Source organism: Coloeus monedula (assembly GCF_965178545.1).
Source record: "Coloeus monedula genome assembly, chromosome: 4".
In the NCBI taxonomy this organism is placed as follows: domain Eukaryota; kingdom Metazoa; phylum Chordata; class Aves; order Passeriformes; family Corvidae; genus Coloeus; species Coloeus monedula.
Window position 1 is genome coordinate 16614408 of NC_138784.1, and position 24375 is coordinate 16638782.

General features: G+C 45.7%; 1 protein-coding gene across 2 annotated transcripts; it reads right to left on the reverse strand.

Annotated features, from left to right (window-relative positions):
- Positions 1-1862: 1862 nt before the first annotated feature.
- Positions 1863-24183, reverse strand: SLC37A3 (solute carrier family 37 member 3). 2 transcript variants are annotated; one of them, XM_082279710.1, is made up of 15 exons: positions 24134-24183; positions 20711-20885; positions 20494-20608; positions 18376-18468; positions 17854-17937; positions 16537-16682; positions 15820-15916; positions 14682-14736; positions 13451-13635; positions 10872-11013; positions 9542-9643; positions 7883-7930; positions 6908-7059; positions 5136-5201; positions 1863-4310 (listed from the first exon to the last, which is right to left on the reverse strand). In XM_082279710.1, the coding sequence occupies exons 2-15, from the start codon at positions 20809-20811 to the stop codon at positions 4218-4220; spliced, it is 1479 nt and encodes a 492-aa protein (XP_082135836.1). In that variant the 5' UTR covers positions 20812-20885; positions 24134-24183; the 3' UTR covers positions 1863-4217. The 2 variants fall into 2 exon arrangements, with proteins under 2 accessions (XP_082135836.1, XP_082135835.1); XM_082279709.1 differs by having other exon boundaries at positions 14682-14766.
- Positions 24184-24375: the final 192 nt, after the last annotated feature.

A 24375-nucleotide genomic window follows, 5' to 3' on the forward strand; every position in this document is an offset into this window, starting at 1 on the left:
ACTAAGCAACTCTCCTTTAGAGAGGCTTTAATAGAATCACAGAATGGTTTGAGTTAGAAAGGACCTTAATGTTCATCTAGTTCCAACCCCCCTGCTGTAAGCACAGACACTTTCCACTAGACCAGATTGCTCAGAGCCCATCCAGCCTGGGCTTAAACTCTTCCAGGGATGGGGGATGTTTTCATGGGCATATAGATAGCACAGGGAGCCCCAGTCCAGCCTCACACAGCATCCTAAGAGCTTGTATTTACAGCCTCCTGCGAGCGGGAGGCTGTTTACTAAAAGGATTAGATAAGGCTTGACAAAGATGCAGGAAGGTGGGCATGCTGTGCCTTAGAAAACTTTTGCAATACAGAACCCAAAACATCCCCGTAGGCAATTCCAGTTAGAAAAGAACCTAGAAAAGAAGGAGGGGAGAAATTTCAAACAGGTTTGGCAGAGCACTTTGGCCACAGCTGGATAGAGGGTTAAATTACAGGAGAATAACCAAAGAGCAGCGTGTCCGAGACATCCCTGAGCAGCCAGTGCTTGAACTGGTGAGGTCTGTGGGACTATCTCAAAATACTTTTTGTCCTTTTCCCTCTGGCAGGAAACAACCCCTAAAGCATGCTGCTGCTTCTCCTCCCACTCTCCTGCAGAAGGGAAAGCTGCTCTCCTGGGTTTGGTGAGGACAAGCAGCTCACATGCTCTGTAAGGCTGCCCAGCACTTAGGGCAGCAGCTCAATTCTCCCTGCTTTGGAGAGCACTGTGGTACCCACCAGGCAGACATCCAGATCTTTTGGGTTCCACGCTTCCAAGAAAACCAGGATGCAGCAGCATTGCTTGTAGGGCATCTACTGCAAGGCCTTTCCTTGATACAGACAGGTGTTATGGGGCTGAAGCACACCTTTTCTTTTAATACCAGTTTGGTCAGTCTGTCACATCCTGGCATTGTCTAAAACACTCAGAGATCAGTTCCTTGTGCATTTCCTTTGCACTTCTGAAGTTAAGCAATTCCTCCTCTCTTGCTTGCCCACACATTCAGCTCTGGAGATCACAGTCACAGCGGTGGTGATGGGGTTTGCTACTCTCAGCATTTTCAGATACTCAGGCAAAGCTCTACTCCTCAGAGTACTTCCAGAGTAGGCTGGAAAGTTCCTGATGAGTAGGTGGGAAAAAAAGTGACAGAGAAGGGGTAAAAATATGAACTGTTAGTTTTCTTGAGGAATAGCATCCTAGCACCACCAAACTACTCAGGGCTGAGGGACAGAACAGGCAGGCACAGGAGTTTCTCCAGTGGTCTGGTATTGTGCTCAACTCAGAATTTAATATAAACTATAAAACACAATTACCAAGTTCCCCACTGTGTCCATTTAAACACAGCTAAGCAAGGATGTGGATTCATGTTTAAAGGAACAAGCCACAGGAGAGAAGGCACAGCAGGGCCCACAGGCACATGGTACATTTAGTTCCAGGGGAAGAACACCTGACTTCTACATGCAGATCAACAAAGAAATAAATTAATAAAACCAAGTATATGGTCTGGTTCCTTTATTTAAGACCATTAATTATACCATTATGGGCATCTCTGTTAGGGGACTTGCACAAAACTTCCTGTGAGCCTGATCAGGAAGAGTGCCAAACTGCAGCCCAGGGAACATGGTCCCCTTTTAGGCTGGGATGAGGGTTTGGTTTCAGGACTAGCCAGGGCTCAGGCCTTCACAGCAGTTCAGTGAAAAGCAGCTGCTAGAGCCAGACCTGTGAGGAGGAGGAAGAGGAGGACGCTCAGCAGAACCACACCGGGGACAGCGGAATAAAGCACACGGAAGAACGAGCCCAGATCAAGTCGAAGTACGTTTATTCACGTGAGATCAGTTCGGACATGACCAGATTGAAAACCTTTCTCCTTCAGAGCACCCTGGAGAAACACACAGTAGTGAAAATCCAGGACAACAACAACAGCAGCAATCCTGAGGCCATAGGCACGCCTCACTAATTGCGGGTGGCCCCAAAGCGCCGCACGCTTGGATGCAGCGGCTGGGCAGCCTGGGCTCGGCGCTCCATCACTCCTGACACTTCTCAAGAGGGGACAGAACTGTTTACAGGAAGCCATTTGTTACAGGGGCTGGCCTCTCCTTCCCCCCGACCCCAGCAACATCCCTTTCCCACCCCACCTTTCATCAGCTGCTTATCTGCTGCCCAGAGAGGCAGCCAAAAAGTTCATCCAGGTTGGAATTTGAAACCAGAGATTTTCAGACGCCGTGGCTGGGGTAAACGGTGCCGCCATCAATTTTAGAACTAAATTTCAGGGAGTTTTCATTCTATTTGTACAGGGGCTAATGAGTAGCTTGGGATGTGAACACTAACCCCAGGGCATAATTCTGAGAACAGGATGATAGATTCTCAGTCTCCGGCTCTAATTATACAGGCAAAAATTGGAATGGGAATGAGAAGAGTCAAGAACAGGACTCAGGTCCCGTATCAGCTTAATGGCATAATTTTCCCAAGCACTGAAATATTCTGAGGGTTAACAAAAAGATGCAACAACTACCTCCACCCAGAGAGAAAGACTCAAAAAAAGTCTAAAATGGAGCAACTGAGTTCCACATTAAGCAAAGCTGTGCATGGAGATATAACTGCAGAAGCAGCAATCACCAAGCAACTGTTCAAAACTGCAAAACTGTAAGGCACTAATGATGTTCCACTCATTACAATCAACACATGACTAAAAATTGACATTCATCAATTAAAAAATAAAATTAAATCACTGTACATTTTGAAAAGGCAACTGTTCCCATTTTAAAAGTTTCAAATTATCAGCTCCAAGAATTTTGCTGCTCCCCACCCCCACCCAGGCATTGCTGACTAGTTAGATGGAGTCTTTGCTCACAAGTTCTGCAGGTTAACACAGACCTATTGCAATAAAACATCTCAAGGCATAAAGACAAAGCAATTTTTTGAGAAGTTACTCAGTGATCCCTTTAAGATCACCAGCAAATGTTAGAGGTGTCAGTTGGTCATCCCGCTTACCACAGTACTGCAAAGCATTCCAACAACACCACACCAAGTGCAGCCACTTGTTTTTTGTGCTTGCAGGTAGACTTGCAGCTACCTTTCCCTTCAAGATACAACTCAAGCTTTCAAAGCCTGGAGCTTGAGGTTCCCTATGCAGCCATAGCTACAGGAGTGTGGGGGGAAGAGAGCAGCAGTTGCTCGTTAATGCGACTCCACGAGTACGCTTCAGTCCCTGTCTGGAAGCCCATGTCTGAGAGCAGACAGGTCCCTTAAATTCCTTTAATTCCATTCTGATCCTTCTTTGCTAGAGATGAGCAATTGCCCAAGGAGTATGAAGTCAGTGACATCAGTTTCCTTCAGAAGGTCACCTCACACCCATTTTGGTCAGTATTGATCAGGTTCAATAAACAAAGCAGTAGTGAAAGTATTTGTGTCCCATTACTGATCCCTGAAGCCATTCAAGGATCCTTTAGACACAAAGGACCTACTAAGGCCTATTTCAGAGATCACAGTAAAGTATTGCACGCCATTCAATAGCTTAAAAAAACATGAAATCTCATTTCTCAGAGATTAGTAAAATTATTAAAAAATGTTAAAAACAAGTACAGAGGTAACTTCTCCATGTGACTCTACTGGAATATATAACAGTTAATAACTAGGGGATAGCAGAGGTCCATCTGTGCAGAGATTTAGCAACAGCAGTTTTTAAACAACTGGACAGCGTAAATTCCAAATAATTATTTTTGCCCTTTCTAAAAGCTAAGGTGATCTTAAATTTAGGACTATCCATGAACTGCACTGTATGATTTCACCAGCACAAAAGAGCATCAAGATTCATTGCAAGACAGCCTCCCAAAAACCGTCAGTTTCAAACAGCTGACTTTGGTCAGCACATCCAGAAATAAATAAGAAAAGATAGAGGAATGAGACACCCAACAGAAGACCCTGGTGTGACTGCTGGCATGGAAGAGCCTGGGAGGCTGGGACAATCCATCAGTCCCATGGATTGTCTGGCTTAGGTCAGCAGCTCCGTGACAGGGTGGTCTCAGGATAGGTATTTGGTACTTCACGACTGAGCTTGCCTAAGGCGACTCAATCAAGTCTTGTGGAGTCATTTTGAATCAGTCCAAACCTGGAGGATGTACCAAACAAGTCTCCCAGGGCTTTGATGAGTGTCTCAGCTGTCAGTTCCATACAGCAGTCCTTCCAGAGGGGAGCAGAAGTCACTCTGCCAGCATTCGCAGGCGCCGCTCGTGCAGCAGCAACCTGATCTCCCTCACTATCAATGGTGAAATGAACAGGACTGTTGAACTCGTCTGTGGAAAGAAGCAAATCCAAGACAGTCAGCACAGAGCAACCACAGCTGCAGCCACCCCCACTCCAATGTGCACTCAAGGCCATCCCAGAAAGACACAGGCTAAGAGAAGTAATGACAGAGTGGCACAGCAGAGGAAGGACTGAGCTTGCAGGAAAGCTCATACAATTTCAGCTGTCATGATCACCCTTTCATAAAGATGAGCTCTTCAGGTCCCCAGTGACCTTCCTCCTCACCACCTCTGCTGGTTACCAAAGTGGCCTTCTCCGTTGTCAGCACAGATGCAAAGACCTCTCCTGGCACTTCCAGCAGGGAAGACCAAGTGAATTGTGCAATGTTCACCACTGTGGTGATGCTGAGTGGACATCAGGGCCTCAACCATTCTCTGCCCCAGCAGCAAAACAGGGGCAAGGCATTTTCAGTTTAGTTTCAACACCCTCATCACTCCTTCCACTAATCTTCAAGTCCTAACAAACAAGCAGCTTCACTTCAGCTCCCTGAAAATACTAGAAACTATGTATCATGGAGACACAGGAGGGAGAAGTCCGGCCTTGGAAGTCAGTAAGGCGGTACGAGCTTTAGGAAATGCATACAGGTATTTTTGGGCAAGTATTTTTGTGTCTCTGCTACAATCTCAGTTCCTGTTGGGTAACAGGACTGTAAAGGATCCAAAATGAACCCACCTGACTTAGACAATCTGAGGCAAAGCCACACCACAGGCCGCTTTGAGAATGGTATCTGAAGTCACAATTCCCAGGTTCTCACAAAAACCTCCTATGGCAAATTGAGCTTTGACAAAGAACTTTTAAAAACGGTGATTTCTTACCATTAGAATGAAGAAATAGAAAACCCACATCCATCCCAGGTTCTCCTGGATCAAAGACACTAGATACTAAATAGAAATGAAAAAAATATTATTCAAACTGGGGAGATAAGCATGACTTTCAGGCATAACACTTTCATTTCCTAGACTTTGTGGGCTGTTGACACTCTACACAGAGCTGATCACAAAATCTTCCAACTGGTCTTTTCCTGTCAGAAGAGATGACTCAGGACAGCAGCCTTTTTCTGTATGAAACCCACAGTTTCAGCAAAGCAGAGACATCATCCTGAAGCTTTACAGTAACTCAGAGCAGCACAAAGACAGAACTGAACTACAGTTTCAAAGGGTGACAAATTGACTCTGCTGAATACGAGGTTTTTGCACGGAACACTGGGACATAAGTGGATGTAAGTACTCTCAGAAGAGCTAAAAGCTCTAGAATGGCTTATAAATTACACAAGACACATTTTCAAGAGTTGTGCAACCAGTAACTACTTAACCCTTCATCCAGGCAAGACACTTGAGACTACACTCTGTTCTGAGCTGCACCCTGGCTCAATTGGGCCGCCCAGGCCACACAAGAAAATGTATCCCTTATTAGCAGATTTATATTCAGATGCTGCACAAGGGCCTCCCTTCTTCACTTCTGGGTGTATCAGGACAGGATCTGAATTTCTAACACGCTCATTGTGCATTTGCTGTTATTCACACACCCCCGGAATGACGTCGTGGTTGTCTCTGCTGGAATAAATGCAGTGTTGGAAGGGGAGGCAGGTGGAATCTCTCAGAACCAAAGACCCAATTTTTATGATGACGTGAGTTTGGATGGTATGTGTGTGGGAAGACAAAAACACCGAGAGGATGCCAGAAGAACACTGAGTGTAACAGTGCACTTATACATGTCCTCAGAGCACTTGTAATTTTCCATGTTCAGAGGAGATAAGCAGCATCTATCCCACAAAGGAGCGACTGAATGATTGTATTTTTCAGGCAATCAATGGCAAGCACAAACCCAAATCCCTTTCTAGAAAAGGAACTCGCACGCCTTGCCTGCATCCCTGGTATTTTACCACCACTGCAGGATGCCTGGAGTAGAACTGGCTCCGATGTCTCTCCTAAATCCTCCCCAAAGCACCACTGTGTTCTTTCGCGTAGCTAACACTTGTATTTGAGAAGAAAACATCCCCAGTGGGCACACTGTCAGCTTCCTCCTCTGCAACACTCTAGTCCTCAGACCTCTGGCAGCATACTGTAAGGACTATTGAAGCAAGTGGGGCTGGATTTACAAGGTGTAAAAGATACCCACAGATAAAAAGAGCAAGCACAAATAAGAGCAAATTTTAAATCGCTTAATAAATGCTGTAACATTCCAAAGTATTCCAATTTTACTCAGTTATAGAGATATGCTTTTCTGTAAGAGAAGGTTTTCTATCACCTCAAAACAAAAAATCTCCAACTTGCAAAATATTTTTTCACTCTTTGCGAAGCTTTTTGAAGTTCAGGATATGAAAGTATCTAAAATTCATTTGAACTACAAAAGTGCCTTAACATTAGCACTATTAATACTTAGTTTAGTTCTTAATTACATTGTTTCCACTGGAAACTTTGTTAAAACAGACAAGTTCCCTTGGTTGTTTCTTAATTATTTTTAAAATCCCCAAACCCTCTCTTTCTCTCCCCATACAACTCTGGATTGAGGAATGTATTAACATCTGTAACCACAACAGACACTTTTCTTCCTTCCCCAGACCTCTCTTTTCCTTTGGCAGCCTCACCTGACCCACAGCAGCACCAATACTGCCTGTTCCATCCACAATTCCTGTGACTGTTGCCAGAGCCTCGCTGCTGCCTTTCACCAGATCCTGACGCCCCAGGTCAGCAGAAATTGCAGAACTGATCATGTTAGAGGGGCCTCCAATGAAAAACCCTGAAAATGACAAGACAACAGCCTTGGTGCAAAACAAATACTCAGATTCTCAACAAAACACCTTCAAAACCCAGATTTTCTACCATGCAAAACTCAGGACAAGAATTAAGTCTAGGGACAGTGCTCAGAGCATAACTGCAAGCAGAGGGGTACCTGAAACACACAGTCATGGAACACCCTGAATATCTGGAGTACCCACACAGAAACAGCCAACAAGAACGTTTTAATTACTTTGGAGTAGCATACCCCCATGCTACAGCCTCAGTCTCCAACAGTTCATGGAGGAGGAGATGGAAGGCAAAAAAAAAAGGACCCACAACAACAGGACAGAGAGTTCTGAAATAAGAGTGTTTGGAAAGAAAGGCTCTATTCATGCAGGCTTAATTCCATAACACAGCACAGTATGTGTGGTGGCACAAAAAGCTTGTGACCTCTCACAGTACACAGGGTATTTTGGATTCTGACAAACACCCTCAAATTTGAGCTGCAGCTCATGACTCTGCCATATACCCAGTTCCTCAGATACAAGATCACTGGTATTTTGGCATAAATCCACCTTCATCATACTGAGCCAAGGCAGATCCCCTCAGCTCCAGGCCACTATTCTATACAGTCTGTATTCTATATCTCCCTCTGTAAGGCAGTTTTCCTACAGCTGTTTTCCAAAGGTAACAGAAACTGGGCCCCAGTTTTCACCCTTTCTGCAAAATCATCAGAGATGGCAGCACACACAAACATCTTACCACCACCTGGCTGGTGTTACTGATTGCTCTGCAACACATTTAGATGTCTACCAGCATAACAGTGGCTTTTGAGAAGTTACCTGTAATTGCCATGATCACAGCATTGATAGGTTTGCTGTTTGGGGAACCTGCAAGAGAAAGACCAGGTGAGGGTAAATAAACTTGAGTAGTAAGAGAATCCTTCATCTGTCTCTCTGGGGAAGTCAGGCTCAGCTCAAACTCTCTCATCATAAAGTATTCAACATTTGAATAAGCCTTTTCACTCATTCTCCATTTTCCAAAATGTTTTTTAAAGTACAGAGATTGGACCTGGAGGTAGTAACCCAGCAACTTCCCCAACAATGCTGCACAATAAAGCAAAACATGCAAACTCTCATCTCCTAATTCCTCTTTACAAAGCCATGTCTGAGCACCTACAGGTTCTCCTTGCCTTTCCAGCAGCACGTGTACATGCAGCTAGTTTCCCATTACAGTCCCTCAGTGCTTTTCTGACAGTTTTCCCTGATACCTCACTTCCAGGCATCACCTGAATTCCTTACTCACTTCCACTCAGGGCCCACACACGGCAAGTTCCTGTGCAAGGCAAGGTGCACCCTCTTCACAGATTCTCAGGCCATTATTACTCTTAGGTGCAACACACTATGGGCATAGTAAGGTTTCCTGTTTTGGCTGATGGAAGCTGAATTATCACACTGCAGGAACCTTGGATCACCTGAGACTTCTGTATCTGGACAGCAGCACATTTTGAGTTAAGCACAAGGCACCTGGTGCTCTGGCTGCTCTGCTGTCTAGTACAAACTTCAAACCTCATCAGCAATAATTTCATATTTACTTCCAATTCACTTTTTAAAGCAATGAGTTAGCACAAGGGCCTACAAAAACTCCACCAAACCCAATCCTTGCTATTCAATAACTTATTGACCTTACTTCAAGACCATCTGAGTAAGCCTGCATGCTTCCAAAAGCCACACTTCTCATGTCCAGCTCTGGCAGTTTTCTACTCACAGATCTCAAAGTGCTCTATAAAAGTCTGCCTGGACTACCACCCCATTTTGGAGGAACACACAGAGAAGTGAAACAGCATCCCAGTGAGTTAAATCACTCTGGTACCACAGGACATTGTCTGAAGACACATACCTGTCACCCCTAGAAGTGCTTCATAAGATGTTTCACAGGAATTACATCTTCCCATCTCCTTACACTCTTGTTTTCCTGAGATTCCTTTCAATAGCCAGACAGCAAGAACTATATCTATCATAAAAGAGGCAGAAACTCTCCAATTTCACCATTTACAGAAGTGTAAGTAGTGAAGTCTAAGAGCTTCTCCTGCCTCTGTGTAGTGTATATGTACTCCAGTACAGATCTGTGCACAGATTCTCTTTCCTCATAGTATAGGGAAGCACCCGAGATTTCTTGCTCTACCAGTTATGGTGTTGACACAATGACAATGCCAAAAACCTCACTGACACTGTAGGAGGATCAGTACCAGAAGGATCAGTACCATAACTCACCACTATAGGGAAATCCAGCCACTCAGAGAATTCATTTCCACCCCATTAACCAGAGAACAGATTTCTTTCTGTGCAGAGCCGCACTTGAGCAAAATAGATCAAAAGGCACCATTCTGATCCAGAAGCAGTTTCAAGACCAGAAAACATAATGAGAACAGGCTGTACTCTGGTTCTCTCTAGGATGCACTGAATGAACCTCTTATCCCTGTGCAGCACACGCATACTCACGGCTGTAACCAAAGAGAGAGCCCACAGCAAAGAGCAGGCTCACTGCTAGCACTGGGGCTCTCTTCTGCAGCACATCAGAAATCAAGCCCTGGATAGTCCCACCTGTTCAAAAAGAAAAATATCACTGTCAGGATCAGGATGCTGACACCTTGAACAAAGCTCATTTCACTGAGTGCAGTGGCCTCTGGCTTCCTCATCAATACACATTCCCTCTAAAATCCTGAGAGCTACGTTTCCTGCCCTTACTGCCCAGGACACAGAGACAACAGTAAATTTAAGTGTCTCAGATAAAGCAGGGAAAACTACTCATAGTGCTCTATTGGGAATGTATTACTTTTTTTTTTCTGGCATGCAATTAGCCAATGCTCCTACTTTCCTTCTCTTCCCGTATAGGACAATCACAACTCTACGACCACCAGAACGCTGGATTAAGCAAGCTGAACACTGTGGCTCGTTCCTTTAACTGAAAGTGCAAGAACAGGCAGCTCTTTTCTCACAGGAAAACCACTGTTACACAGGGGCCTCACATTCCCTGCTGTCTTCACCTACGTAGGGCAGGTGCAACTGAATGCAACAAATGCCAAAGGCCAATAAAAATCACCTTACGTACCACTGCTACCTCTGCAGGAACTGCTCTGCTGGTAAAAGCCAGAATGCTGAGAAAGCCTAATGCAGAAAAGGCCACAGAGGCAAAAACACTGACCCTGAACAGACCCAAATGAGGATGTCTATTATAGGAAAGCTAACTGGACAAGGGAATAAAGCAAGAACCTGAGCACAGGAGATTGGAAGTCTAAACACATATACAATATATTCTTTATTCTGGAGGAACTGGGTCAGATTTTGCAGCCAGCAGAAACAAGAGCAATTACATTTAATTTCTGAACATAACACAGTTGGTGCCTGCTCTGCTGAGATCTGCAATGAGTCTGTCCTTAAAAACATAGGACAGACAGGACAGTACAGAACCCACTAAGCCCAGACCTAAATCTTCCCCCAGGGTACCTGTCAGAAAGGAAGTAGCAAGCAGGGGCCCCATTTTGTACACAGCACTTTTCAAGAAGTTCTAGTCAGTGAAGAAAAGTGCCAGCTGGGGGTAATTTTCAAGAGTGTGACAGTGCCCTTCAGTTAAATGTAAACTCTTTAGGGGGTCATATACTTTTTTAAGGAAAAAAAAAAGCCAAGCAGCCACATACATAACTAGACTTTTGCAACATTCAGTGAAAGCGAGATCCCACTGAACACTACTGCTCTGGCTGCATTCACTGTCTTTCATTCTCAAACACTATGCAGGCAGCTGCAAGAAGATGTCACTCCCCTGCTCACTCACCTATGATTCCTCCCACATCATACCAGATCGAGAGCTGGTCAGCTTCTGCTTCTTTCCATCCAAAGTTGTTGCTGAGGTAGAAGGGCAGCCAGAAGAAGAATGAGTAATTCACCAGCTTCAAGCAGGCATAGGCCAAGGAGTACTGGAACAAAGAGAGGGCCAGCGAGCAGTTAGCACTTGAGAAATGCAAACAGCACTTCTGCTTATTCCCATAAAGCTCTGGATCCAGCTAAAGCTTTCATGGGAAAGCGCTTCTGAATTTCATGTAAGAAGGCAGCATCATGAAAGCTTAATGCTGAACATCAAAGGGAACCCAGGCATACAAAAATCACTGTCAAGAAGGTTATTTTTTTATCTCTGAATGCAATGGGTTAAAACACTTTCAGTGTAATCTTGAGAGGAGATGACATCAGGCTTCAAAAAAAAAAATAAAATTTAATTCACCTTCTGAAGGGAAGGGAGCCAACCACGTGACATGAAACAAGCTTGAGATTTAGTCATCTGTGCATCATGCTGAGAAAAGTTCTGTGAAGTGGTTCCTCTGTGCTATCTTGTGCTGCTCAAAAGGCTCATCTGCTTACAGCACCAGAAGAGAAAGCTTCATCCATAATCCCCAGGCAGGTATTCCCGAACACGGGATGAAAGGTGTGGCCAAAGCTGAGCACAGGCTTTCAAACCCAGCAACTGAGACAACCTCCTTCTTCTGGCTGCTGGGCTCAATTTGTCCTTAGCTAGCAGATCTCCTCCTTCAGAGCCCTCATGTGTGTGGCAAAGATTAGTTCTCAGGGACTGCTGGCCCAGCATGTGGAGGGACAGGTCACCCTGTTTCAGTAAAGCCGCCTGATAAACACCAACACAGCAGTTCAAGGAACCCACTTAAAGAGGCAAACAAGGATGAAGATGCTAAAGCACAGCCTTTGAGACTGTGTGCATATGGACACTTGATTTTGAATTTTAAAAAGCAGATCTTTTTACATATTAAACTCCACAAAATCATCTCTTTTAAATGTATATTATTTTAATAGATACAGACTTTTTAGCTGTATTATTAATGCTTTTTCACTCTTACAGGACACAAACTAATTTCCGCCATATATGGAAGACATGGGGATGTTTGGTAGAGTTCTCCTGCCTCTGGGTGTGAAAAGTGCACTGTACAAAGTGATATTTATTTCAATGCACTAAGAAACTGTCCACCAGATTGTCTGAGTGATTAAACACTGAATTCCTAGAGGCTCAGGGGAAAGCTGTCTGCACTAAAACTCTTCCACTGTATCACTCAGCAGGAGATGAGAGAAGCTACAGAAAAAATATGTCAAATAAATTCTTTGTAGAATCTTGACAAGGCTTTGGAGATTCTCTCAGTATTTGGTCTCTCACCAATCTGACATGGTATCCCTGTTTGGCTGGGCACTAATCTGACATCAGATAAAACTCAGAGGTGTTCAGGTTGCTGGATTAGGGTGTGGAACGTGTCCTCAAAACCCAAACTACAAAGCCAGCAACCTCAGTTGCTGCCATCTCCTTTTGCTCAGGCCAGTGAAAAAGGTCACACATCAACTGAGGCAGATGCCACCACTAACATTTTGTGTAAGGCATTTACCAGAGGAGGAAAGAACTCAAGATGGGTTTGCTTTCTTTTGCCATCCCTCAACTAAGGCCTTAACAACAGAACTGGGGTTGTCCTGCATTCAACACACTGACATTTCTAGGTTTCCACCCACCCCTTCCAGATTTCCTGTTCCTTTAATCACAACAGTCAACTGCTTTGCTCATTAAGGGTACCTGGCAACACTGCCCATTCAGTAGCTCTGCTCCATGACAAATCCAGACAGTTCCCACTGTTCTGCTGAGCCAGCTACTCTGCCCCCTTTCTTGTACTGGCTGTAGTACTCAGAGGGGACAGCCCACAGACGCAGAAGGTTAACACTGGTTTTTAATGACAGGTTAAGTTTTCAGCTGAACATGAATTGGGCAATACTGCTATACAGAAGCACAAGTTTTCAAGGGTCAGGACAAGGATATGTGGAAACTGCATCACCAGGCCTTGGTTTCCTGTTGTTCCTAAGAAATCCCACACACTTTGCCAGCTGTCACATCATGCCAATTCAGGCTTTTCAGGCCAGCTTTCTGCTTTACGGTAACTAAAAAACCCCAAATCTCAGTATCAGTGCCACAGAGCTCTGTGTGATGCTCAGTTAGGAGTGAGAACCCCAATCCTCAGGGCAGGCATCTATCTTACCAAGGAAGCATCCTACAGCCACCTTTGCTCATGGTCTCCCTTCCAAATTCACAGCAGGAAGGGCAGGATCTCTGCTCCCCTTCCCCTGCTCATTACATGCACTCCATGAAGCAGGATGGGAAGAGCAACACACACCACACACCCAGACAGTATCATCCATGCACACAAGGATAACAGGCCCAACCCCAACATTTCAACAGCGTGAGACATCAGATGTCAACCACTACAACATATGGTCAACATATTAACAATGATGTGAACAAATCCTGACAACACAAAAAGCCAGCTTTACGTTTAACAGATAAGTCAGCTCTTACTTAAGAACCTGTGTCCTCACCAGTACTACACCAGGAAGGCAACAAGCTTGGAAAAAGCCAATGGCCTTGGGCTGGTTGTCATTGTCAGTTGCTTGAATGGAGTAATTCCGGTCATCATCATCTACATCGTCATTGCCCATCAGAGGTCTGTTGGCATCTTCTTCCACACTGACTTCATCTTCATCTGCTCCAAGCTCAGGGAGGCCTAAGTTTTACAAGGAATAAGCAACAGGAAAAACAGACCACAGCCTGTTCACCCTCTCCCCACTCTAAAGCTATGCTCACTTCTTTTAAGCAATTCTACCTTCTAGCAATTCCCTTGCTCTCCCATACCTCCATCTTCCTTTGGCTTAGAAACTCTTCTAGATGGTGTTCTGCAGTGCCGCCAGTTTCTACCCTTTGTCTTCTAGGGCTCTTGAAAGTATTGTCTGATCCTGGCGTCGGCTTTGTCTGTTCTGAGTGTCTGGCCATTAGTTGGAAGACACAACAAATTAGTGCATTTCCCCCCTTATTGAGGGGTTGGGATCCTCAGCCCTGGCTCCTGGGTGCCACCACCCTTGAATGTGGAGGCTGAGTGTAGCAGCAGGGACACAGACACCTGCTGCCTGTTCGTGCCTTTGCTGGAATGGAAGGCCTGGGAACTGCATTGTGCTTCCTGGGATGCAGAGCACTCTTATGAGCACTCTTTATGGCAGCTTTAGTGCTACCAACTTTACAGCCTTTGCAGGCACCTGGGAAACCTCCTCCACGGCCCTGTCAAAGCCCCAAAGTTCTTTTGTTTTCCTCCTACACTCTGACTTGCCTGCCACCTTTTCAGAGAAGAAACACATCCAACCCAAGAGTTATTTATCTGTGGCAGTCCTGCAGACCAAAACTACTCTCCCTTCCCTTTGCACAGTTAAGGCTTGCCATAGTTTTCTCCTACAACAACCAGTTATCAGTTTGTCTGCTGTTTCTTTAACAAATACTGATGTTTCAGGTCAAGAAAAACTGATAATTAGGCATATCCTAATGGAGATGTTAAAGCCAGGCCGTTTTATTTTGCTTTTAAAAAATATCCAGACCCTATTCACGTGATGCATTTAGTGTGATCTTGGCAAGTAAAGCATTTGCTCCATTAAATGCACTAAGGTGCAAGACCATTTGATAAGAGCCCTGAGGATAAATGCTGTCAGAATGAGTAGAACTACCTGGAAAGCTGCAGCTCTGCTTTCCATGAAGGGACTGAAATAGCACAGCTCTTCCACTCACCCACTTCCTTCGGCGACGTCAGGAGCCCGAAGAACACAATGACTCCTCCAGCAAACTGTACGGAGGCAGTCACCAAGAAAGCATACTGAGGAGGAATAAATAAAGCATTCTTCTTTAAAGCACTTTCAGTCACACACACCTCCCTCACTAATGAGGGTTTCTTTACATTCCAGCCTCATTAGAGAGCAAACACAGCTACAACAACCCAGACTGCATCCATAACACTTGGAAACAAGTGATCTCTGCATCTCCTGAACAGACTGGGTCCTATCTAGGCCTATCTGTACTGAGGTGACAGCAGTGAGGAAGCAGCTGAGACAACACAACCAGAGATACAGCTCTATTGGAGGGGACTGCTCAAAGAAGGGTCAGGCACCAAATTCAGACAAGATTGTTCAGAGCTTTAGTCAATCAGATCTTGAAATTCTCCAAAGACAGATCCTACAGGCTCTGTCCCCTTGTTCCATTGCTTTACATCATAGGAAAATAGTTTCCCAAATATCCAGTTGGAACCATCCCTGCTTCACTTTATACCCACTGCTTTTTCGCTCTCTCACAGTGTAGTCCAGGAAAAAGTCTGGCTCTGATTTCTCAGCAATCTTCTCCCAGGCTTTGGAAGGCTGCTCTTGGTACCCTAAGCCTTCTCATGTCCAAAGTGACCAGCTCAGCTCTGCCAGCCTGTCCTCAGAGACCCCTTGCTGCGAGATGTGCTGGGTCACTCCCATTCCCTGTGCTCAGTTGTCCACTGCCACAGGACAGCCTGGCCTCTTCCCACTCACAGCAGCTATGCCTCCATGCCCTTCCAGCTCCAGTGACTCCAGTCAACTGAGAAACTGTGCTGGATGACTCTGAAGAGCACTTGAAGCCACCCAAATCAGAAGAAGGTATAATGTGACACTAGAGCTCCTCAGTAACATCAGTCCTGTTTACAGAGGAGTCTCAAGCTCATTTCTCCCAGTTTGGAAGAGTCAGGAAAGGAATAGCCTTTCTATTCTGCCTACTGCTTACCTCCACAGAACTCAGTAAGATGAAACTGGACACATGAGGCTGCTGCCCCTCAAAGATGGGATAAGAAACCAGTGTCTCATAACCCATTCAGACATGCAGGTGCAGCTAGAAGCCAGGCAGCAATACCTACCTCATAGCCATATTTGAGAACGCAGGAGGCAAGGAATGCCCCTAGGATATTTCCCACAGATGCACAGGCACTCCAGAGTCCAAACACAAAACCTCTCCTGGAGAAGGGGAAAAAGATTTGAAGCAGGCAATGTGAGGACAGATGACATTACAAACAAGACCAAAACAAAACATTCAAGTGAACTTTAACTTATGAATAAAGTTACACCATTTTCCCTGACCACTTCAAAGAGACACAAAGTTCACTTAAAACAAAACACATAATAACTTGGAGGGGTCAAATAGATAAGCAAGGAACCCTGAAACATCTGTGTTAAAGCAGAGTGAGCTGGCAAATAGGTTACAAACTGACTAGAACTCATCTGCATAACCCCAGAGAGAGAGTAGAATCTACCAGGAGTCAGTTACTATTTGCTCTCTTTATTGGTAAGTAGACAGAAACAGGTTTTCCAGTGGTATGAAAATTAAAATTGAGTCACTCTAAGAGATTTTTGAAGTTTGACTCTGTGCTTTTAACACACACAGTTGTGTTCACACCAGGCTGTGCTGTGGCTCCAGAAAAACGAGAAAGAGAGAGAGGATGTAACAAGTAAGGCACGTTTCATCCTACCTAATTTTAATTATGATCTAACAGTTGGCCTTTCTGATTTGAGAATTTCAGCATGATCTGTTGCTCAGCAGGTCAGATAAGTGAGTCACTGAAGACAACTCAACTTACCCAGCTTTTCCAAACCAATTTCCCATGACAGCAACCACACAGGGCCAGCCAGTGGACTGCAGCAAGCCATTCACAACCCAGAGACAGCAGTAGAACCACTTGTTGTAGAAATGCAACCATTCTGTGAGTGTGCCAAAGGAGAACACCTAGATAGGAGCAGGGGGAAAACAGAGAAGACACCCTGAGGCTACTGATGAAAGATGTTCAGGAGTGCGGTGCTAAAAAAAGGAACAAGCTTTCAGGGAGCTGTGCAGGGCCAGGGCAGAGGCCAGGCTGGCATTGTTTGAGACACAGCACAGGACTCACAGCACCCTCTGCTGAGCCAGCAGAGCTCTGACTCCAGAGACAAATGTGCTATCATGGCACTTCCTCTCCAAAAGACTTTTGTCTCCCCAACGGCACGGTTACAACAGCAGAGGAGAAGGAAGAGACAAATACTTTCAGTGACAACACTAAAAATAGAGTAGCCTCTTGATCTGCTGCTGCTGTACTGACATCCTAATCCATGAGGCTCTCTGCAAACACAGAACCCTCACAGGTCATGGATCTTCACCAAATTTAACATAAATACTACAGCCAGGTCTCAAATTACTAAGTGCTCTAACCCAAACCAGCCAAAATAAACACACATTGTGGCACAGGGTGCTTGAGGCACACTTGTAGTCACGTGTTTGCAGAGCCCAATAGGTCACAGTAGGGTTTGTAGCCACTGGGTAAATCAAACACACTCCACACATTTTACTACTACTTTAACAGCCAGAAAACCACCATGAGATAAAACAGATTCACACTTATCTGCAGTGGTTTGAACTTGAAGAACGCTTTTGTTTTAAGCAGATACTCTTTTTTGACACATACCCTCCCAGCAATTACATAAAATAAGTACATGAGTGCCTGGGATTGTTAGCACATCCTTTAAAGAACAGAGTGAAGATTGTGTTTGGAAGCAAAAGCCTCGATAACAACATACATGGTCTCAGAGATTAAGTTAAGTCCCCAAAAGTCCAAATACACCAATCTTGAACAAAAGCTGTTCATCAAGTCTCTAGGCAGTGCCTCAGACTTAGGAATTTCCTTCTGACACAGTGTCCAGAACTAGACATTTCAGGAAGGGGGAGTCATCTACGCTCAGTACTTTAGACAATGCAGTACATGCATCCAGCACCAAGTTATACCTGCAGGCTTTGAGACACTGAGGTACAGCTACAGCTCACGAGCAGATTCACACAGAAACAGAGCCTCTTCTCCCCTACAGCAAAACCCTGCCCAGAAACCCTAAGGAAGATCTTTAAATCCCACTACTACATTCCAACTTACCACCAGAGCAGAGGAACACATGCCAAAAGACAAAACCCAGCGTAAATTCAGGCGGTCCCCAACTATGCCACTGACAAAGAGACCCTGAGAACAAAACACAGCATTAAATAAAGCCAGAAGATTTACACCCCATAGCTGTAAGAATTAAAATGACATAGAAAGGCCAAACTAATCCAAACACTGCCATTATACCAACTTACAGTTTGATTCTAACCACTTCTCTTGTCACCAAAGAAACCCTGCTCGTAGCTGCTCATTACATTTCTTGTTTGAAAGAATACAGCTGAGAACTCTTGGAGAGACAGAACTAGTCCTCCCTGGTGACAGGAGTGTAAGAAATTCTGAAGTGATAGTATTTCCCTTGTGTTTGCTAACAAGCATCTTCATATGGGTGACAGGCATGGGCAGAACTAACAGAAACCGAAAGAGACAAGATTTGCCTCTGAACTAAGCTTTTTATTGTGGGTGAGATGTTCCCAGTAAGTCAACCAAAGCTGAGCAGCTTGGGTTAGCTTTACTCACCACAGCATAGGAAAACAAAAAGATGGTGTCCAGTGTCCCCAGGAAGAGAGTTGCTTCTTCTGCATTAGGAAATAAATGGCTGCTGTTCCAGAGCTAAAGAGAGAAAAATTTGACAGGTGAACAGGGAGAGACATAGCTCATTCTACTCTTTTTCAATGGAAACCCCAGCTCCAAAGCAGAACAGCATCTGGCCCAAGCAAGCTCCCATTCCTCCAAGACTTTAATTATCAAATCAGGAACAATTCTGGCTTTATGTTCTGGCAGAAAATGTCCACTGACACTTGGTTTCACTTCTAAAAGGCAAGCCAGCAAACCAGAAGGGAGAAATGTTCCTTTCACCTGGATCAAGACAAACGACTGGCAAAACAAACCCTACTTCTAACAACCATGCAACTGTTAGACAGCTTCTTACTCTGAGACACTGATGAGCATTTTAATGAATAATACAATAAAGGCATATTCTGTTTTATGTGCAGCATCTCTTCTGTACTTCTCTCGCTGTCTTCATTAAATAAATAATTCCCTTGAAGTATTTGTGGCAGCAGCCAAAATAAGAAATGACAGAAAACAAACAGAAAAGAAAGACCACAAAAGGAACAAGGGGAAGAAATAGACTGGTTGGAAACTATTTACAACAAACTCCAGTCACTAATGTTGTTAGGTTTTTTGCTTACCCTGAGTTTCACTTTACTTTCAATATGATCAAAAAAAGGGGAAAAGTCTCACTTGTCCCCAAAAAAAGATTAATGAAATCAGGTTAAAAAAGCAAGCTTTGAGGATAACTTGAAGAATGAATTAAGTTAATCAGAACAAAGTTTTCTTCCCTTCTCACCATGCCTCCATTAGAAAACAAACACAACCCAAGCCCAACCTACAGATATGCCTAACTCAAATATCATCAGTTTCAGCTTGATTCTAGCTCTCCAGGAGAACATCTTGCACAGACAACACTACTCATACATCCACTTAGTTTAACAGATGGAACCTAAATGGATACCTAAAGGACCAGTTTGACCATTTTTCTTGTTCAGACATGAATCTCAACATCCAGCAAACACCAAATCATCTATATATTAAAAAAACCAAAACAAAACAGCTTCCAAAATATACTAGTTGTCTGAAAGTCAGTTAAAGAACTAAATAGAAACACCTTGTATTTTGTTTTAGCATCCCTGGGATGCTCGCTCCTTTTGGCCATACTATAAAATCCTGAACAAATTACAAGTGAAATTTACTATTCTCACTTATCACAAGAAGTCAGCATTTATCATCCTTCTGTTCCTTCTGTCAAACATTCAAATAACCAATGATTTCTGATGCAGGCAACGCTCCAGCAGCTGACTTGTAACTCCCTGCTCTAATAGATCTCATGGCCTGTGACCAAGCTGTTAATGTGAGATTTCTTCCACTTCTCAAAAGCATCGGGACAAAGCATTACAAAAAACAAGCATGGCCCTAAACACCCAATGGTAGGAACCAGGAGGTAGTTCTTGCATTCCCATTTGTGAGAACCAAGCACTTTAAAACTTCCTTTCCTGCAAGCAAGCACTGCCAAACTCCCACTGCTTTCACTGAAGCCAGGATTTTACAGACAAGGCGTACTGGATGCTCAGCATGGAAATCAGACCTTTTAGATGCAAGATAAAAAATCATTCTTCACTATCAACTTAGGATAAGCAGCTAGCATGCTCAGATAGCTCTCTTCTCTCCTGGTTTGGCTATCCTTTTAAGAGAGTGGCAGCAGCACCACTGCCACAGAGAAAGCACAGCCAGGATTTCAGAGAACTCTCTGTAAGCCCATTAACTGCTTTGGTTTATTGCCTCCAACGCTCCAGAGGAAGAGTCCCTGTTTCCCCCTCCTCCATGCTGCTGGCTACTGCAGACTCTGTTGGGGCCCCCATTTCCCTTGGAACACTGTAGCTTCTCAAGAAGTTTCCCTCTGGGTACCACTAGGGAAGATTTCAGCCTTGCCTGGTGATCCATAACACTACAATGCCAACTCCTAAAGTTCCCCCTCACATTCTGAGAAGTGAGGAACACCTAAGGGGCCTCTTCAGCCCCACAAGCTCAGCCCACTGGCAGCTGCCCACCTTTCCTTGCACTTCCTTGTGTCCTTACCTCGTATGGCCGGAGCTCAGGGGCCGTGCTGTTTAGGCAGGAGGGAGTCCATTGGCTGGAAATGCTGACTTTGACATTACTGAATGTCTTTCTGGAGGCATGGAGCAGGGAATAACTGCCAGAAAACACACAGACACAGGTTGGCTGAATTTTCTCTGGATGTTAAGGGGGAAAGGGTAGAAATACAAATCTCTGAGCAGAGATACACTCAACCTACCTGAAGAAGGTCAGCAGGAACACAACAATATGATGGTGGGTGCAGTGGGACACAAGGCCTCTGTTGGCAGGCTGCCTCCGGAAGCTTCCAGGCACAGCCATGTTCCTGGCAGCCCTATCCCTGCTCCTGCCTTGGCCACGAGGGCTGGATGGTGATTAGGTCATTTTTCTTCTCACTTAAATAGAAGAAGGTGGGAAGGGAGGAGAAGAGAAAACATATTTGAATTAAAACACATATATGAAGTACAGCTCTGTTCCCCAAACAGCTCGAATTCAGATGGAACAACTCTATGCTCTGCCTTTCCACCAGTTTCACACCACTACCCATCTCATCACTTGCACATTCCTCAGTACCTTCTATGGCTTAAGGTGTCTTGTTATTCCCATTCTCCCAGTACCCTCATGACACTTCTTTTTTGTTTCTCTCCTAGCAGATGCCTCTTCAGTGCCCAGGACCAAAGAGTACCCCCTGGATCTACCAGCTTCCAGCATTCCCCCATTAAAGACCATTCTGCACCACTTACACACATGGTGCACTACAGAGTGGCCATAAGTAAGAGCTTTCCACTGCTACCTGGCTGGACACAGATGGGAGATGAAGCCACAAGAGCAGCATTTATGGGTGGAGAAGAGGTTGCGATCTGACTGCCTCATTAACTGAAAGAATATTTCCAAGAGTGGACTTGCATAGACGGAAAAAGGGAAGTAACTGTGAGGACAGTGCTGAAATCCAACAGCTGGAATCTTTGCCTATTTATTCTCAAGCCTGACATTACAGCTCCATCTGTCACTAACTCATTAACACAGCACATGACAAGTCACACCTTCCTGTCCCTACCTGTAGGGCATGGGTGACATCTGCCTCAACTTCGAGATAACCAGAAATTATCAGCACTGAGGAAAGGCCATGACAGACAAACAATTTCCTCATGCTGCTCCATGTCACACTGCTCCACTCCCCCAGCTGCACTGGCATGGCCAAGGGACCATTTCTGCTAACAGATTTTGGGAAACAGCCCCACTGCCAGCAAGGGGGTGAATCTCTCTCCACACGTTTCAGAAGACATGCCAACACCACAAACATTCTGAATGCTGAGGAGAGGTACAATAAAGCACCACCCCTGTTTCCCCAAAGGATCAGCATTGAAATAAGACAGAAGATAATGCCTTTTTGTTCTTTTGTATCTACAGGCATGGTTTGTAATTATTTGCACATCTGATAGAAGATTTTATAAGTTCAGTTTCATAACCTCACTTGGAGAAATTGGAAGTCATTGCCCAGTCTCTCATCCAAATTACTGCTGCTGAAAACCATTTATTTCACACAGAGTTTCTGTTCCTCCTTTTTAAAGGTTCATCAAGACACCTTTCACTGCTGGCAGCCTCCCTTCCCCGTTCTCTCAGTGATGACACATGCCTGACTAACAGCAATATCCAGCTACTGCTGGATACATGAACCATCATGGAAACCAACATCACATCTGACCTCCAAAACAGAGCATGGCACAGAGACCCTCTGAGTAACACGGGCCAGCCATGACAGCTTTGAGACACTGCAGTCATGTTTATCCTACACCACACCTGAACACCTCCATTCTCATCCAGCACAAATGCAGTGAGTCTGTACAAGACCTGACACCATTTGTCTCCATCTACACAGCCCAGGTGCACTTGAGCCACACTGCCACAGAGCACCCTGGTGTACCGGCACCTCCTTGCAGGAACATGTGCCTAGAGTGCTTGGGCTCACACAGAGGAACAAAAAGTGCCTACAACTGGAGCTGTGAGAAGGCAAGACTAGCCCTGGAAGAGACAGCTTTGCAAGTAGTCTTGATACTACCTTCGCCTGAGGTCCCAGACCATTTCTCAGCATCAGTGAATGAAGACTCAGCAGCTGCATAAGTATCACTCGGTGCTACTCCCTTCCAGGCAGCAGTACCCCTACAGCTCAGGGCTGACCCCCATACAAGCTGCACGGAGAAGGGAAGCCAAGGCACTCCAATTTCCCAGCTCCCTGGTCCTCACGGGCCTGTGAATCACACGCTCTGCTGGTCAAACACAAGAGCTTCCTTGCCTCTCCCTCCCCTCCCACCAGGCAGATAACAGAGCTGTCCCGAGGAAAGCAAAACACTGCTAGTTGTGCAATGCTGTGGGGAAAAGTTCCTTCCTTGAGTAATCAGTTTGCAGCCCAAAGCACAAGATTTACTACTTGCTTCATGTCAACATATGCAAATACAGATCTTATTAGTCCAAGATACTGAGCCCTTTTAAAGCTAAGACCTGGTTTGACCTTAGAGTCACCTCTTTTTTTTTTAACAGCATTTACTATTGAAACAATCTGTTCTTCAGAGCTTTCCAATCTCAGCTAGTTTTCTAGAAGGCCTTCTGGCACAGGACACTTTCAGTGTAGAGATAACCACGAAATATTGTGTTTTCCCTCTTTCTTCATCCTGCCCTTTCTGTATTCAAAACTGGCATTCTCCCTAGGCTAGAAAAGTGTGCAACCAGTTCATTCCTTAAAATTAGTCTTCTAATTATTGTGAGAACACCACAGTAACTTTGTAGCGGAGGAGAAGCAAGAACTGGGCAGCAAGATGACCCACAGAACTCAAGACAATGAAGCACATACCTTTAAGAAAGGAAGGCATGCTTTTAGAATGTTAGACTGCCTTGTCTAACTACTTAGCTCTATTTACCTTCAGCCAGCTGGTATTTTGAGTAAGCTTTTGTTAGGCTTTCACCCTTATTTGTTAAGCTCTCCTCGGTGTTCTGCCTTATCCCTTCACTTAAAGTCAAAATAAGACACCTTAATTTCAAAACAAACATCCTTAATGCTACCCTACTGCCCTCCAAAGCCGGCAGGAAAGTGCAGCATTAACATTCCTGTCCCAGTTAAGATTCCTGGGACTTCCAATGTGAAAAACAAACGAAGGGATTTTTTTTTTTTCCCCCAAAATAATAGTAATTTTAAAAACCAAGCAAAACCCCATCAAAACCAAACCAACAACCCCCCGCACTCGTGTGCCATTTTTCCAGGCAGACAGAAGAACAGTGGCACAACCCCAAACCCACGCCGGGCCCTCCGCAGCCAGCGCAAGCACACCGTCTGTCACCGCGGATGCCCGGCCGGATGCTGTCCGGGAAGGACAAGGGGCTGCCCCGAGCACCGGGATGCTCCGACCATGATCCGGGCTGCCGGGCCGCGCTCCCGCCCCGGGCACGGCCGCCCAGCCCAGCCCAGCCCAGCCCCACGGCTCCGCTCCCGGCGCTGGGGCCGCGTCCCGGGCGGGGCGGGGAGCGGGGCCGAGCGGGCAGCGCAGGGCTCGCCCCAGCTGCGGCTCCGGCACCGCCGCTGCCCCGCCGCGGCCCGGCCCCGCACCTCGGCCGCCGCCCCACGCCCCGGGAGCCGCCCGGCCCCGCGTACCGTGCGCGGCGCCCAGCGCGGCCGGAGGAAGTCGGCGGGAGGAGGCGGCGGCTCTTCCGGGCGGTCCCGCGGAGCGGCGGGAGCTGTAGTCCGGCCGCGGCCGCCGCCGGGGCCCTGCCCGCCCCCTGCGCGGGGCGGGAGCGAGCGGCGCCGGCCCCGGGGCCCGGCCGAGCCCGGGGCGGGGCGGCGGGCGAGGGAAGGGAGGGCAGAGGGCGGACTACAGCTCCCGCCGGCCCCGCGGC

What these genes read in the sequence shown, in the direction of transcription:
- SLC37A3 (XM_082279709.1), bottom strand. Translation starts at nt 20,811, where the DNA reads ATGGCTGTGCCTGGAAGCTTCCGGAGGCAGCCTGCCAACAGAGGCCTT. An exon ending in TTTTGTTTTCCTATGCTGTG is followed by an intron (nt 17,938 to 18,375) that starts GTGAGTAAAGCT and finishes TTTTGTTCTCAG; the next exon opens with GGTCTCTTTGTCAGTGGCAT. An exon ending in GCCTTCCTGGTGTAGTACTG is followed by an intron (nt 11,014 to 13,450) that starts GTGAGGACACAG and finishes TCTTTGTTCCAG; the next exon opens with TACTCCTTGGCCTATGCCTG.